Source organism: Solenopsis invicta, chromosome 1, assembly GCF_016802725.1.
Source record: "Solenopsis invicta isolate M01_SB chromosome 1, UNIL_Sinv_3.0, whole genome shotgun sequence".
Taxonomy (NCBI): Eukaryota; Metazoa; Arthropoda; class Insecta; order Hymenoptera; family Formicidae; genus Solenopsis; species Solenopsis invicta.
The window spans coordinates 1,128,799-1,143,848 of NC_052664.1; the positions used below are offsets into that span (position 1 = coordinate 1,128,799).

The 15,050-nt window shown below is 34.9% G+C and overlaps 2 protein-coding genes across 4 annotated transcripts in view; one reads left to right on the forward strand and one right to left on the reverse strand.

Annotated features, from left to right (window-relative positions):
* Positions 1-15,050, forward strand: part of LOC105202925 (5-hydroxytryptamine receptor 1) — a 492,922-nt gene that overhangs the window by 133,090 nt on the left and 344,782 nt on the right. The window lies entirely within an intron of this gene.
* On the reverse strand, positions 1,659-13,047 carry LOC105203534. Its single transcript, XM_039453313.1, has 3 exons — positions 12,880-13,047; positions 7,021-7,183; positions 1,659-6,790 (listed from the first exon to the last, which is right to left on the reverse strand). Exons 1-3 carry the CDS (start codon positions 13,045-13,047, stop codon positions 1,659-1,661), a joined length of 5,463 nt encoding a protein of 1,820 aa, XP_039309247.1.

Genomic DNA, 15,050 nt, shown 5'->3' on the forward strand with positions numbered 1-15,050 from the left:
ATGAACGTTCTTTATCACGTGACGTGTACTAAACAATAATACGTTACATTGGACTGACAAAATAAAAACACGAGAATAGAAGCCCTATGTCAGTTCACAACGGTTCTTGGTGCCGAATAATAATTTTTAATTTATTACAACATAGACCTTCTGTTCTTGTATTTGAATTTATTATTTAAAAAAAAACCAGTTTTGTGCGGGTGAAAGATAAAGTGAAAGAAAAAAAGTGGAAAGAAAGAGAAAAGAAAAAGAGAGGTCAGAAAAAAATAAGCAAGGAAAAAGTAGAACGGGAGAACAAACGAAGAAGGGAGAGATAGATTGATTGATTGATCGATCTTTATTAGCTTCTTCAGTTATTTGTATGTACTACCCAATTACATTATCTTACTTAAAATATAGAGGAAAGTTGTCAATACTAGCTTTCCTCAAGCGACACCCCATTATTTCTCGAAAATTAAGCATTTTATAGTGTGTTATTAATAAAAGCATGTTATTGCTTAGATAATTAAAAAAATAAAAATCCATCATTCATATATGTATGCCTTCTTCCTACATAAAATCTGCTAAAAACAAATTTTTGAAAAGCGAGTATGAAATTTGCACGATTTTCTTTTGCAAATTGCATAATTTTAATATTAATGAGTAGATTATTGATAATAGATCATTTTACATGTTTATATCTTCCTAAAAGTGATTTATTTATTGCAACGTGTTTATACTTTTTTATGCTGAAAAAAATTTTTACACATATAAATACTTGTTAGCATCAGTTATTATTAAATTTACTTTCAATTTAATAACTTGAAATTATTTCTTGATTAACTTGGAATTGTGTTTTAAAACCGAAAAGTTATTCGGCGTGCTTCGTGAAATTGAAACAGATATATAAAATCATACAATAAATATCAATACTACGATTTAGCTATGGCCGTTAATGTTTTTCGTTATATATATTATGCTTTTACATATTGATCGAATTTCTGTATTTAATCTAATTGATTTATTCATATTTTTCTCTTTCATATTTTCCTCGTAATGTAATTTGAAACATAAAATTGCTATGCATTACATCTCTCCTTAGAATAGACAATAATTATGAAATCTTTAACAACATTGTTGACAGATGGTTTAAGAACCTTTTACATTTTCTTTATGGTAGCAGAAATAGCATCGGACGCGACAGATTCACTAATTAGCATACACTATTTTTTAAATGTTTTTTTAATGTTTCTTCATTAAAAAATTTTATTAAAAATTTATTAAAAAAACATTTAATAGTATTGTCTGCTCATTGGGAAAATGTCATAAAAGCATAAAGCGGCATGACAATTTGTATAAATTTGACGCTGGATTTCACTTTTATATATTTTTTACGGAGGGACTCAAATAACGTGTGCTCGGCGTTTTGACTGTAGCCATATTGCTTTATTTCTCTACACGAACGCGCGAGGCGCTTTAGTGGCGCTACTGGGTAGCGTGTTCACAAACGAATACAACTTAATTTTAAAAGGAAAACTTTTGTGAAACGTAACATAAATTCCCCGGCCTTGCGGCAACCGAAGGGTACTAAAAACAATCCTTTTGGTAATACAAATATAATTGAAAAATTAAACAATCTTCTTTGACTGCTACAATAATCCTTTCGTGTCCATTGACCGTCAGGGGTGAGCTAGTGTTTCATCTCGTGGCAATGGGCATAGCTTAGGAAAGGCTCTACGTGTGATCCCGCTGGCCGTTCTAACACTTGCGACCCTAGCGATGCCATCAGAACCGACGTGAACTTCGGTTACTCGTCCGAGCCTCCATTTGGCTGGGGGTAAATTGTCTTCCTTCAGTAAGACCAACGTGTTGATCTCTAATGGCGGAAAAGGCGTTTTCCATTTTGTCCTTTGCTGCAACTCAGAAATATACTCTTTATTCCATCTTTCCCAAAAATTTTGTTGCAATTGTTGAATTCTCTGCCAGTTGGACAATCTTGTTTCCTTTATATGCGCTAGGCTTGGGTCAGGTGCTGATATAAATGTTCGGCCTATGAGGAAATGAGCTGGGGTAAGGGGTGCACATTCGTTGGGGTCGGTAGACAGAGGGGTTAGCGGCCTAGAATTTAGAAGTGCTTCAACCTGTGCTAAAAGGGTGCAGAGTTCCTCAAATGTTAGGTGGGCATTACCAGCTACCCGTTTTAGGTGATACTTTGTTGCCTTCACTCCGGCCTCCCATAACCCTCCAAAATGAGGCGAATAAGAGGGAATGAAATGCCAAGAAATTCCCAGGTCCTCAATCGTTTCGCTCAAATTCTTCACCTCCTTAGCGATGAATTTTCCGAATTCTATAAGTGCGTTATTGCTTCCAACAAAGGTGGTTCCATTGTCGGAATAAATATGCGCGGGTTTTCCTCGCCTTGACACGAAACGTCTCAAAGCCGCTATGAATGCTTCTTTGGTTAAATCTGATACAAGCTCCAGATGCAGAGCTTTCGTTACAAAACAAACGAACACGCTAACGTAACATTTATGGATTTTACATCCTCGACCCTTTTTATCCTTTATTAAAAAAGGTCCTGCATAATCCACTCCGGTGATGGAAAATGGAAAGTCTGCAGAGACTCTTGCTCGTGGGAGATGGCCCATCAAAGCTTGTAGTGATTTAGGATTTGCTCTGAAACACGTTGCACAAGCGTGTACAACTCTTCTCGCTAAATTCCTACCTCCCAATGGCCAAAATTGCTCCCGTATTGATGCTAACAATAAAGAAGGGCCTGCGTGTAATAAACGTATATGCATATCTTCGAAAAGTCTTTTAGTAAATATTTGATCTGCTGCTAATATAATCGGATGTTTTTTGTCCATCGAAAATAGTGAATTTTTTAATCGTCCTCCCGCACGCAATATTTTTTCGTCATCTAAGAAGGGTGTTAAAGAAGTTAGCCTTCCCTTGGTGTTTACTTTACCTGAGCTAATTAATTCGATTTCTTCCTGAAAGGCTTTAAGCTGCGAATATTTTGCTAATTCAATTAATGAGCCCTTATATTCTTCCGCGCTTATAACTCCTTTGGTCGCCTGCTTTGTCTTTAACCTACGTGCAAATCTACGACAATACGAGATAATTCGAACGATCTTAGGTAGATTCGAAAACTTTGTAAACAATGCGTCTATAACTAGATTTTCGCTCGTTCTTTTGATAAGCATGGACTTTGTCTTTTGCCTTATAGGTTCTGCAGTTTGTAGTAGTGGCCAATCTTTCGAGGACTTCTTCAAAAATGTGGGTCCGTTCCACCACATGTGATCACGTTGTATCTCTCTGGGAGTTGCTCCGCGCGATAAACAATCCGCGGGATTTTCTTGAGTGGGTACGTGCCGCCACGCCCATCCTACAGTTAATTCTTGAATACGCGCTACTCTATTTGATTCAAATACCGCTAGAAGATTTGGCTGAGTGGCTATCCAACTCAACACTATTGTAGAGTCACACCACAACGTAATGGACTCTATATCTGTATTAAGAGCCGACACCACTGTAGTGACCAATTTTGCGAGCGCGTGTGCCGCACATAATTCAAGACGAGGTATAGTTTGCGTTTTTAAAGGAGCAACTCTTGTTTTGGCGCAAAGCAAACTGACTTTAACGTTTTCTTCGGAATCTGTTGAACGCACATAGATGCATGCTCCATATGCATCTTTGGAAGCATCCGAAAATCCGTGAATTTGAATCGACTTATAACATTTTATAACTACTTGTCTCAAAATTTGTAAGTTATTTAGCTCTGTTAATTGTTCGCTGTATTGCAACCAACGATTATGTAATTCAGATGGTAACGATTCATCCCAAGAAAGCTTTTCTAACCATAGTTTTTGTAACATAATTTTAGCTGGTATTATGCAAGGTGCTAGTAGTCCTAGCGGATCAAAAATTCTAGACGTTACCGATAAAATGTGTCTTTTAGTAATTTTTTTGCTCTTTGGTACATCAACTAAATAAATTAAAACGTCAGCTAGCGTATTCCAACTAACTCCTAAGGTTTTTCTTTGCCCGTCGCTTGTAAATTGAATATTAGTTAGTGCTTCCTTACCTTCCTGAATTTTATTTAATACTTCTGAACAGTTCGAAGCCCATTTTTGTAACTTGAAACCCCCTGCTGCGAGAACTTGTGCAACTTGTTCCGCTATTGAGATTGCGCCTTCTTTTGTATCACTGCCTGTGAGCATATCATCTACGTAAAAATCGTTGAATATAATCTTAGCTATTTCTGGCCTATTGCGCTCACATTCTATTCCTAACTGATGTAAACATCTGATTGCCTGGAATGATCCGGAAGTGGTCCCGTAGGTTACAGTATTTAATTGAAAGGTTTTGATTGGATCTTCTGAATTTTCCCGCCATAAAATTCTTTGTAACGGTCTCTGCTGCTCCTCTATTAGTACCTGCCTGTACATCTTTGTTACGTCTGAGGATACAATAAATGCGTGTTTTCTAAATCTGATTATAATTGAGAACAAATCGTTTTGTATTACGGGACCTGTCATTTGAATATCATTTAGGGATTTTCCGCTTGTAGTTGATGCGGATGCATCAAACACGACTCTTACTTTAGTTGTCTGACTCTCTGATTTCACAACGCAGTGATGTGGTAAGTAATAAACATAAGGCACTGTTAAGCTTTCATTTACTTCTGTCATGTGACCTAATTGCTCATATTCTTTTAAAAATGCGCGATAGCTACTATTAAGTTCAGGAGTTCTTTTCAGTCTTTTTTCGAGATTTATTAAACGTCTTTCGGCTTGGTGCCTTGATTCGCCTAGAACCTTCGGTGATTCTTTAAGAGGCATGTTTACGATAAAACGCCCGTCATTATTCCGTCGCGTAGTTTTCACGAAATAGGACTCACAGTCTTTTTCCTCTTGAGACCATGCCTTTGTAATCGGAGCTTCCTCGAGCTCCCAAAATTTAGTCAATTGTTGTTCCAAATTAACGTTTTTTAGAATGTTGCATTTTACGATTTTTTGAGCTGGAGCGCTCATGGGACCTCCTACTATCCATCCTAACCGCGTTTTTTGCATAATAAGATTGTTGCTTAATTTGATTTGGCCTACACAGAGTATTTCCCAAAACCATTGTGCGCCTAATAATAAGTCTACCTGCCCTGGCGTCTGGAAAGAGGGATCGGCTAACTTAAGATGCGAGGGAATCTGCACGTCGTTCAAAGGAATTACTTCATTTGGCATTACATCATCTACTAATTTTGGTATGACAAGACACACCGTTTTAAATCGGAAACCGCTGGTACGTGAAACTATTTCTACTTCGCATTTATAATTGATCTTGGGACCGGCTTGATTCAATGACATCACTTGTACATCAATTGGAATCTTTTCCAGTTTTAATTTCTTGCACAACCTTTCTGAAATAAAATTGGATTGAGAACAGGAATCTAATAAGGCTCTGGTCTGTTCCTTAAATTTATTGCTATTATTTATGCCTACTAAAGCCGTTGCAATAATTACATTAGGTTCGTTAAGTACCTTAGCGTGATTTGCCGCACACATTGTTGCTGCAGTGGATTCCTTCGCCTCTGATTGGTCTCCCTTTTCGAAATGTAGTAACGAATTATGCTTACTGTTGCATTTTCGGCACGCTCCGAAAGTGCACTCCTTTGAATAATGACCCTTTCTGAGGCAATTAGTACATAACCTTAATTGTTTTACCCTTTCAGATCTCTCTTGTGGTGATAATTTTAGGAAATTGCTGCAATTTTGAATGTAATGTTCTCCCTTGCAAAATGCACAACTAACCTTTTTTGTTAAAAGAGTACTAGTTTTTCCTGGAGTAATCTTTTTTGTTTTGATTATACCCTTTTTTCTTTCTATTGTTTGTAATAACGTAGCGCGTGCACGCAAGCATTTTAATAAATCCTCCAATTTAGGCTTCTCTGCTAATTTTAACCTTTGCTCTTCCCATTCCCGAGCAGTATCTACGTCTAACTTTGTAACAATGAGATAAATGAGTAAAGAGTCCCAATACTCCGTGGGTTCTTCTAACTTTTTTAATGCGCGTGTATGCTTTGTGATACTATCGACTATTTCATTTAATTGCTCCGACGATTCGTTAAGAATCGGCTTTGACTTGAACATAGCTTCTATATGATTGTGAATTAACAATTTGGGATCGTTGTAACGCCTATGCAACGCTTCCCAAACAATCTCGTAATTCTGCTCTGTATATTCATATTCATCAATTACTTGAGTCGCACTACCTTCTAATGAAGACATTAAATAATGAAATTTTTGAATATTGCTAATATTTGGATTATCATGAATGATAGATTTGTAAGTATCTCGAAATTTCAACCAATCGGATAAATCGCCCTTGAATTTAGGTAGTTCTATGATTGGCAATTTAACACCCGGTATATTAGTCTGATTTATACGTAAACCTTGTGTGCTGCTTGATTGTACAGCTAACGTTTGATTATTCTGTAACGAAAGATGCTCAAAATTATGTGCAATCGTACTGTTTTCTTGTTGTATACCACGTTGCTCGTTTGCTTGACCTTGCAATGGGACCACCTTGGTTGATTGACCGCGACGCAATAAATTGTTTGCGTATTTTAATACCATGTAATATTCTGACTCGAATTTCTCGCGTGCTTCAATAGTTTCTTTAAGATCTTCCGTGAGCTCATCGATTGAGCCCTGGATCCTTTCGAACTCTAACAAAATGTTCGTATGCCTAATGAGTCTCTGCTCTATTTCCTCGCACGTCGCGACGTCCACAATTTCATCGTTGGGAAACTGCTCTTTTATATTATTTAAAAAATTTTTAAAAGAGGTTACTCGCATTTTTAGCGATCCTCGCTTTTTATTGAGCGCGTTTATCGATTCCATTTTTTAGGTTAACGAGTCACGAATTATTAGATTTTACGCACCTATACACAACCTTACCGCACTTCTAAATACGGGCTTACAAATTTCAATACGGAATTTGGAAAGAAAAAAGGGGGGAACAGCTCATTTACTCACGCCTTACTGTCGTTGCTTGCTTCGACGCTGCCATTGGCTGACTGCCCTCTCCGTCGCTTTCTCCTCCTTTCCGTCGGCTGCGGGGTTCTTGTGTCCTTGAACGCACGTTTTCCTTCCTCTCCGTCGGCTGCGAGGTTCTCGTATCCTTGACGCACGTTTTCCTTCGTCTCCTGAGCGTTGGAAATGCTATTGCCTCTCGGATCACACTCACGGAATCAACGATCGCTTTGGCGCCAATTGATCGTTTTCTCTCTCTCTATCCGATGGCTTTCTCGTTTGGTCTTTGCTTTAGACCCGCTTTTATAGTCTTGTGAGAGTGGTGAGCCTTGCTTGGCTTGAAAATCTCGAATTTGATGACGAGATTGGACTTGTTAATAAGCAATGGCATGAGTCTTTACCGCCGTCCTTGTCTTGCTTGACTGAGTCACACGCTCTGCCGCCCTCGTTGCGGCAGTCTCCCGCCTCACGTCGGGATTTCAATGATTTCTCACCAAGTTCGTGCCTTGGATCTTCTTCTGGCGATTGCTTTCGCCTCTTCCAATTGTATCCGGGCTATCCGGCTCGAAGGACCATGTATAAATTTGACGCTGGATTTCACTTTTATATATTTTTTACGGAGGGACTCAAATAACGTGTGCTCGGCGTTTTGACTGTAGCCATATTGCTTTATTTCTCTACACGAACGCGCGAGGCGCTTTAGTGGCGCTACTGGGTAGCGTGTTCACAAACGAATACAACTAACTTAATTTTAAAAGGAAAACTTTTGTGAAACGTAACACAATTCTAGTCTGTAATTTTATAAATTTCATTTGTTGTTTAATACAAAAAATATATTTTATTGCTTAGTTAATCAATTTATTCTAATTTGTTCCTTACGTGGCTGTGTGTGAATTCTGCTACTATATCATTTTTGGGGGCTCAATTTTGCAAACGCTGTTTTTCGATTATATTGCATAAACATTAATTATTGCATAACATACAAATCTAAACATAAAGGTCTTCTTCGGTTATAGCTGGATCATCTTAGTGCTTTTATGTATTCGTGTGATTTTATATATTTTCTCAGACTTAACCAAACTGCGCGCCGTTACTTTCGGTCACAGCGAGCATCAAGTATTATTAAATTAATTGTAATTTAATAAAAGTGATATTACTAACTCTTATTCGATTATAACACAGTTAGTAATATCACTTTTATAAAATTAAATTAAATTTAATAATACTTGATGCTTACCAGCATCTATATTAACCCTTTCCCCCCCGAAAAAACTGTATTGATTAAAACTGTATTAATTATTGATAAAAACTGTATTAATTATTATATTACAAAATACGAAATAGTATTATAAAAACTTTTATACCATCTGACAGGAGACATTTTACAGTTTACATTTATCTTTTTAAAACTTTATTTTTACCTTTTGTTTATTTGTAATACGAACAAAGGAATTTAGTGGAATATATATTGCGCGAAGATTTTAGTTTATTTCACAAACATTATTTCAGAAACATTATCTGAAAGCAAGTATGTATTCCAGTATTGACTTTTCTTTACTCATTTAACATTCGCATAAATTATTCGATTCTTTCACAGTTTATCTCGACTGACAAAAAAGTGTACATTCTCATTTCTTCGTAAAACGTACTTTTTCTCTTCACTTCTACAGACTAATTGCATCATAATATTCTCGACCTTGTTTGTTTATCACTTTTATTTTTTATTACTTCTAATCTATTTCTTAATGTTTCCATGGTTTTTAAGATCTTCAAAATGAATATACATATTATAATGTAGCTTCTGTCTAATGGACATAAATGCAGCATTTGCGCTTTGTGTGTGTGTGTGTGTGCATGATGTGTGTATGATGTGAGAGAGAGGGGGGGGGGAGCGAGAGGGTGAGAAAAAAACTCCTTCTTACAGTACGTTACGAAGATTTATTGTTGGATCTATTTCGTTATCCCTTTGGATGAATCTCTCGAGTCCGTTCCTTTCATCGTTCGTTTTCATAACTTTACGAATAACACTTCCAAACTTTGTGAAATAAACTAAAATCTTCGCGCAGTATATATTCCACTAAATTCCTTTGTTCGTATTACAAATAAACATAAGATAACAAACAAAAAAATACTTTCAATTTCTTGCATTTGTACATAACATAAATTGTATTATATATATGTATATTATAAGTAATAAGTATTTTGATATGTTTTATTCCCAATGTTTATTTAGGATATGTTGTTTGAATAATACTCACTTTGATAGACATAAATGCAAGTATATTTTCTCTGTTCTTACAAAAGTCGCCATGAGGCGTATGTGTTTTGTGTGTGTGTGTGTGTGTGTGTGTGTGTGTGTGTGTGTATGCGCGCGCGTGCGTGTGCGTGTGTGTTAAATTCTTGCCGCGCCATCTCTCGACGGCATTACATTTCGATTCTAAACGCGCTAAATCACAAAGCTTAAAATTTACGTAACACCCAAAGATATCAAATTCTTATTATCTTATTAATATTGTAGGGAGTGGGGTCAGACAGCAGGTGTATTTAGGTTTTCATGAGTAACGATATATTTCAAACATGTCAATCTGATCCGCTGCCATTAACACTAGCCTAAAGACTAAAGACTAACGACCATATTCATAGTTCTTCCTTGAGAAACAAGGATTCCTTGTTATTGTCTGTCTTTGTCTCACGTACTACGTTTTACCTTATGCAAAACAAAGACAGACAGAAACAAGAAATCCTCATTTTTTAAGGAGGGACTATGAATACGAGTATTACTCTAGACTGTCGCTCTGCTCAACACGCTAACGAGAGAGGCGCCCTCTCTTGCGGAACTCGAGTATGAGATCGTTACGCAACCGATTCTTGACGCTCGATGCGCGCGTATTACAAATGGCACGAATATGACCAAAACCCTGCTACAATATTCTATTAATATTATTATTATTGAAAGTAAACGCATAATTTGCTTTTCCATTAACAATATCTGTAATATGTTTCATATCACTGTAATATTACATTCTCTTGTCTGACATTTTTCCCCCTCGTTTTTTTACAGGTTTTTATAAAGACATAAACTTTTATTATTTTGATTAATAATTTTGATAATATGCAAGTATGCTACTTATACGCTTTTATAAGAAATATCTTTGCAAATGTTACTTACTTTTATTATATATAGCACTCAAATCTGTTTATTTTAAATATTTCTGATATCATTTTATTTTTAACCGATCATACCACTGCAGAGAGAGAGAGAGAGAGAGAGAGAGAGAGAGAGAGAGAGAAAGAGAGAATCAAATGAGACGTTTTGCAATCGTGCAAAATACTCGCAGTGAATAAATTGTTTCCTTACCGCTGAAACTGCATATATTCTGAAATTCTTTTATTACGTTATCTTTTCCGTAAAACGTAAATTTTTCGCTATTGACGTGTCATAAAAACGAAGCATCCGTATCGTCGCTAAAAAGAAGTCGTTTATAACATACGCATTGTGCCAATCACACTCGTTTTATGTTTCTACAACTGCACCTTATGTGCAGAAAGATACAGTGGCACATTATTCCCCGTATGTTTTATAGAATCGCTTATTGTTTCCTTTTTAAGGATCATTTATCTTTGAATTTTATATTACACAATTATAGCAAGAAAGTTGTATAGCATTTTATTTAAATAAAAATTTCATATTAAAGTAAGGCTAATCGTCGTAGCATTTCGCATTTGAAGTATATTATTTAAATAAAAATTAATAATAAAATTTTGAAGACATTCAAATTAGTAACCCACATAGAAATTGACTTCCAGTGGATGTCCATCGCCCTTCCATAGCTCCATGGGACGTCTATCTCCATGGTGGAAGTTAGATGGACGTCCATTAGAAGTCCATGAAACCTCCATAGCTCCATGAGATTTTACTTCTATCATGGAAGTCAAATAGATCCCCATTAGGCATCCATCCAACCTCCATAGCTCCATGGAATTTTATTTCTATCATAGAAGTCAGACGGACGTCCATTAGAAGCCCATGAAACCTCCATAGCTCCATGAGATTTTACTTCTATCATGGAAGTCAAATAGATCTCCATTAGACATCCATCCAACCTCCATAGCTCCATGGAATTTTATTTCCATTATAGAAGTCAGATGGACGTCCATTAGAAGCCCATGGAACCTCCATAGCTGCATGGAATTTTACTTCCATCATGGAAATCAGATGGACGTCCATTTGAAGTCCATAAAATATCTATAGCTTCATGAGATTTTACTTTCATCATAGAAGTCAGATTCCTAAAAGCGTATAATGCGCATGACGTAATCCTTGTTGATCACCAAAAGTTAAACAAGGATAAAATGTTATATTACGTACATCATGCGCTCTCTTTACGGAATTTGATCATTATCTCTTTATCAAAACAATTATGCAACTAATTTGTTTATAATAATTATAATAACTATGACAATTAAAAAAGCGTCATATATGTTTCTTTAGTAATTTTTTCCGGAGAATCGATTGGCGCAATCAATTCTCCTCTACAGTCATTTTTGACAATTTGTTTATAACAATTAATTGCAAAATTAACTTTGGCAACGGGCTCTTTACGTCATTAATGTTTTTCATGCTCCGATACTATTTCTAATTGTTGTTTTTTGACCGATTTGGCCATGGGCAGAAACAGATTTTAATTATATAATTTATATAATTTATATTAAAAATATCTAAGGCTAAATAAACAAAGGGTTAATAAGAGTGTTCGCGCGATACTCAAGACGCCAGTTTCTTCTTGTTCAAATCAGCTTTACTACAAATATAACTTTTTATTAACAATCTCACAAGTGTACGTTTAGCTCAGTGTTAAGATACTAGGTTATCGTTCCGAAGATCTTAGGTTCGAATCCCGCCGGCGCCGATGCGTTTCGAAAATTTATAAAATAATACGTAATTAGTGAATTAAAATGTTATATGTGAAACAGTGAATACAGATTAAGCTATAAAAATAATAAAATCTGTTAAAAAAAAATTTTTTTTACCGTCCACTGAAAGTCCGAACCTCCACGGCAGACGTCCATTAATAATCCATGTAACATCTGCTGAGACTCCATAAAGCCTCTACTAATAATCCACGTGACGTCGGTTTGTCATCCACTAAGGCTCTATGAACCCTTTATTAATGATCCACGTAACGTTTAATGGACATCCATTGTTAACGTCTAATGGACGTCCAATGGACGTGCGCAATGCGGAACTGTGGATGCCTAATGGCCGTCCGTTGGATGTCCATGGGACGTCCACTGGAAGGTCCAAACCTCCACGTAGACGTCCATTAGACGTCCATTGGAGGTTTTAATTCTATGTGGGTAAGTATTTTCTATTAAATAGAGTAGCGGTTTTTATAATGCCATTTTATATTTTGCAATTAATGTTTTTGTAAGATAACAAAAAGTTATTTACATTTTTTTATCTAAACTTTCCAGTGAGAAATAACTCACCGAATCGACGTTAAATTGACATCGAAATAATCGATATTATTATATTTCGTATCAAAATAATGTTCGAAATTTGAAGTATTTGAAATCTGTGCTTTATATAATATTGAAAAAAAAGAAAAAAAGGACAGATTATTTATAACATGTATTTATCAGCAAATTCATAAACGGGAAAATTATATATTTTTAGTTAGAACATCTAAATTTCATTATTCCGGTACCGATTCAAAACTATTTCGATTATTTTTTTATATAACTACTTTTATTTATGTTATTTATTTACTTTTTGGACAAATTGTCATTGTCCGAAAAGTTTCTCGATGACGAGCATGTGTCACACATTGCGAGCGCTTTATTTAAGAAGCAAACAATACAGCGATACCCCTTCCGTTGATACTGCCCTACGTTTCCAATAACCGTTGGTATCCCGAATTTTAAGATGTGGCCAATGTTGTTTCAACGTTGGTTCAAGAGTCGTCGAGCAAGAGTCGGCTAACGCCTGGGCCAACGTCGCGCCGCGATCGGTTAATAACAGTCGGCTTGCCATCATGTCGCCAGTGTCGGCCCGAAGCTCACCATCGGGCAAAAGTCGACAAACCCTACCTGGGTTGTAAATATTAACAGTGTAAACTTTTAAGTTAACATTGCATCATAATTATTAATGCTAAGATTTTAAAATTTTTATATTATTTATGTCTGCCAATATAATTCTTTATTCATACTGTAGTCTATTCAATGTAAGTTTTGATATCTTTACAAAAATACAGTTTTTTCACTTTTAATAAAATTTTATGTTAGAGTATGAAGTAAATTTGAAAAGATATACCCAGACAGCACAGTAACATTTTAAAAACATACTTAAAACGTACATATTGGACGTTTTGGACATATTAAAAACATCCAGTGTTACCATTATGGACTTCCTAAAAACGTCCAGTTTAGGACGCAATGGATTAAAACTGGACTAAATTAGTACATTAAAGAAATTTTAGACTACAATCCAGACAAAATCAGATTCTTATACAATATATTTTTTGTCGCTGAAAATAATTTTGTAAATAAAATTGCTCTATCATGTCACATTTCCCAGAATATTTTTTCTTACGAAAAAAATTTATTTATAAATATTTATTTTAATATTGTAAAAAATTGTTTTCTTAATGTTAATTAAAATAAAACTGTTACATAAAGTAAAAAAAATTGAGAATATTTCTCAAGTATTTCTTTTTCGGAATTTTTCAAGCGGTCACCCATCTAAGTAACCTCCAACGTTGCTTGATCTGTAAGACCGCTGCGAACTGATGCCTGGTGGTGATCTGTGAACATTTTGTGTTAACATATGAATATCAAGTCAATGTATGTATTGAAAAGATGAAATATATAATTAAAGCATGTTATTTATATAAATAACTTGGATAGGTGACCGCTTGGAAATTTTCAGAAAAAATTCTTAGGAAAGATTCTTGATTTTTTAACTTTAAAAAACACTTTTATTTTATTTAACGTTAAGAAAACAGTTTTTTAGCATTCTAAAATAAACATCTTTTTCGTAAGAGTTTGGGAAACTGTCCCTGTCCGAATTTGTGTCATAGACGTTTGACGGATCTCTTGTATCAAAAAAAGGATGTCTATGTCCAAAAATACACGACCGATAGACATTCATTGGACGTCCATGTGCAATCTGGGCAACGCTTGCCGTTTATTGCGTGTTGTTTGAACTAAGCTTTAAAACCCGATTGAGAGCACATTTCACACGAAATGCTTCGAAATAAAAATAAAACCCCTCGTGCAATTTTTAAAATATTGTTAAAAAAGCGAAAGCAAAACATTGCAAGCAAACTTAAAAAAATTTTTGAATAAAATGGTCATTTTTAAAATGTCCAAATGTAAACATATTTTGTACGTTGTATAAAGTACGTTTTTAAAACATTCGTATTAAATCTATGGGCGTTTGGACCAAACTAAAACCAAAACTGGACGTCCAATGGATGTCCTGTGCTGTCTGAATATAAAATCACACAATTAACTTTCAGTACTAATTGTAAGATCTGGCATAACCATTGAAAACGCTTCATTTTTATTAAAAATTTTATTTATTTAATTAAATTTTTAATTAAATTTTAATTACAGTTAGGAAATATGAATTCTTTATTATGTCAAAATAAATTAATATTTTAAAATTCCACTTATACTCGTGTACAATAATATTATTTAGTAAAATGTAGAGGGAAAAGTGGTATTGTGGGATATATATAATAGATTTAATAACTACAAAAAAGATAATTTTCGATGTATTTTACTGATATTAAACTAATATTAAACTAATATTAAACTAATATTTATAGTGAAATAAATTGATTCATCTTAACGTATGATACAAGATAGTAGTTTGTTTTTTTGTTTGTGAGGATCAATTTTTAAGTTTACATGAATAACTTTCACATACGAAAATGGCAGTTTTGTATACAATCGGTCAACTACAGTCAAAAAACTATCATTTTTGTATGCGACAGTTATTCATATGTACTTAAGAATAAAATTTTAATAATTTAT

Bases quoted from the DNA above. Each gene is read 5' to 3' on its own strand.
- LOC105203534 (XM_039453313.1), bottom strand. From the start codon at position 13,047: ATGATGGCAAGCCGACTGTTATTAACCGATCGCGGCGCGACGTTGGCC. The intron at 7,184-12,879 runs GTATCGCTGTAT...TCCAACGCTCAG, and splicing joins GGGCAGTATCAACGGAAGGG to GAGACGAAGGAAAACGTGCG. The intron at 6,791-7,020 runs GTAAGGCGTGAG...ATAATATAAAAG, and splicing joins CGTCGAAGCAAGCAACGACA to AGCAGTTTCCCAACGATGAA.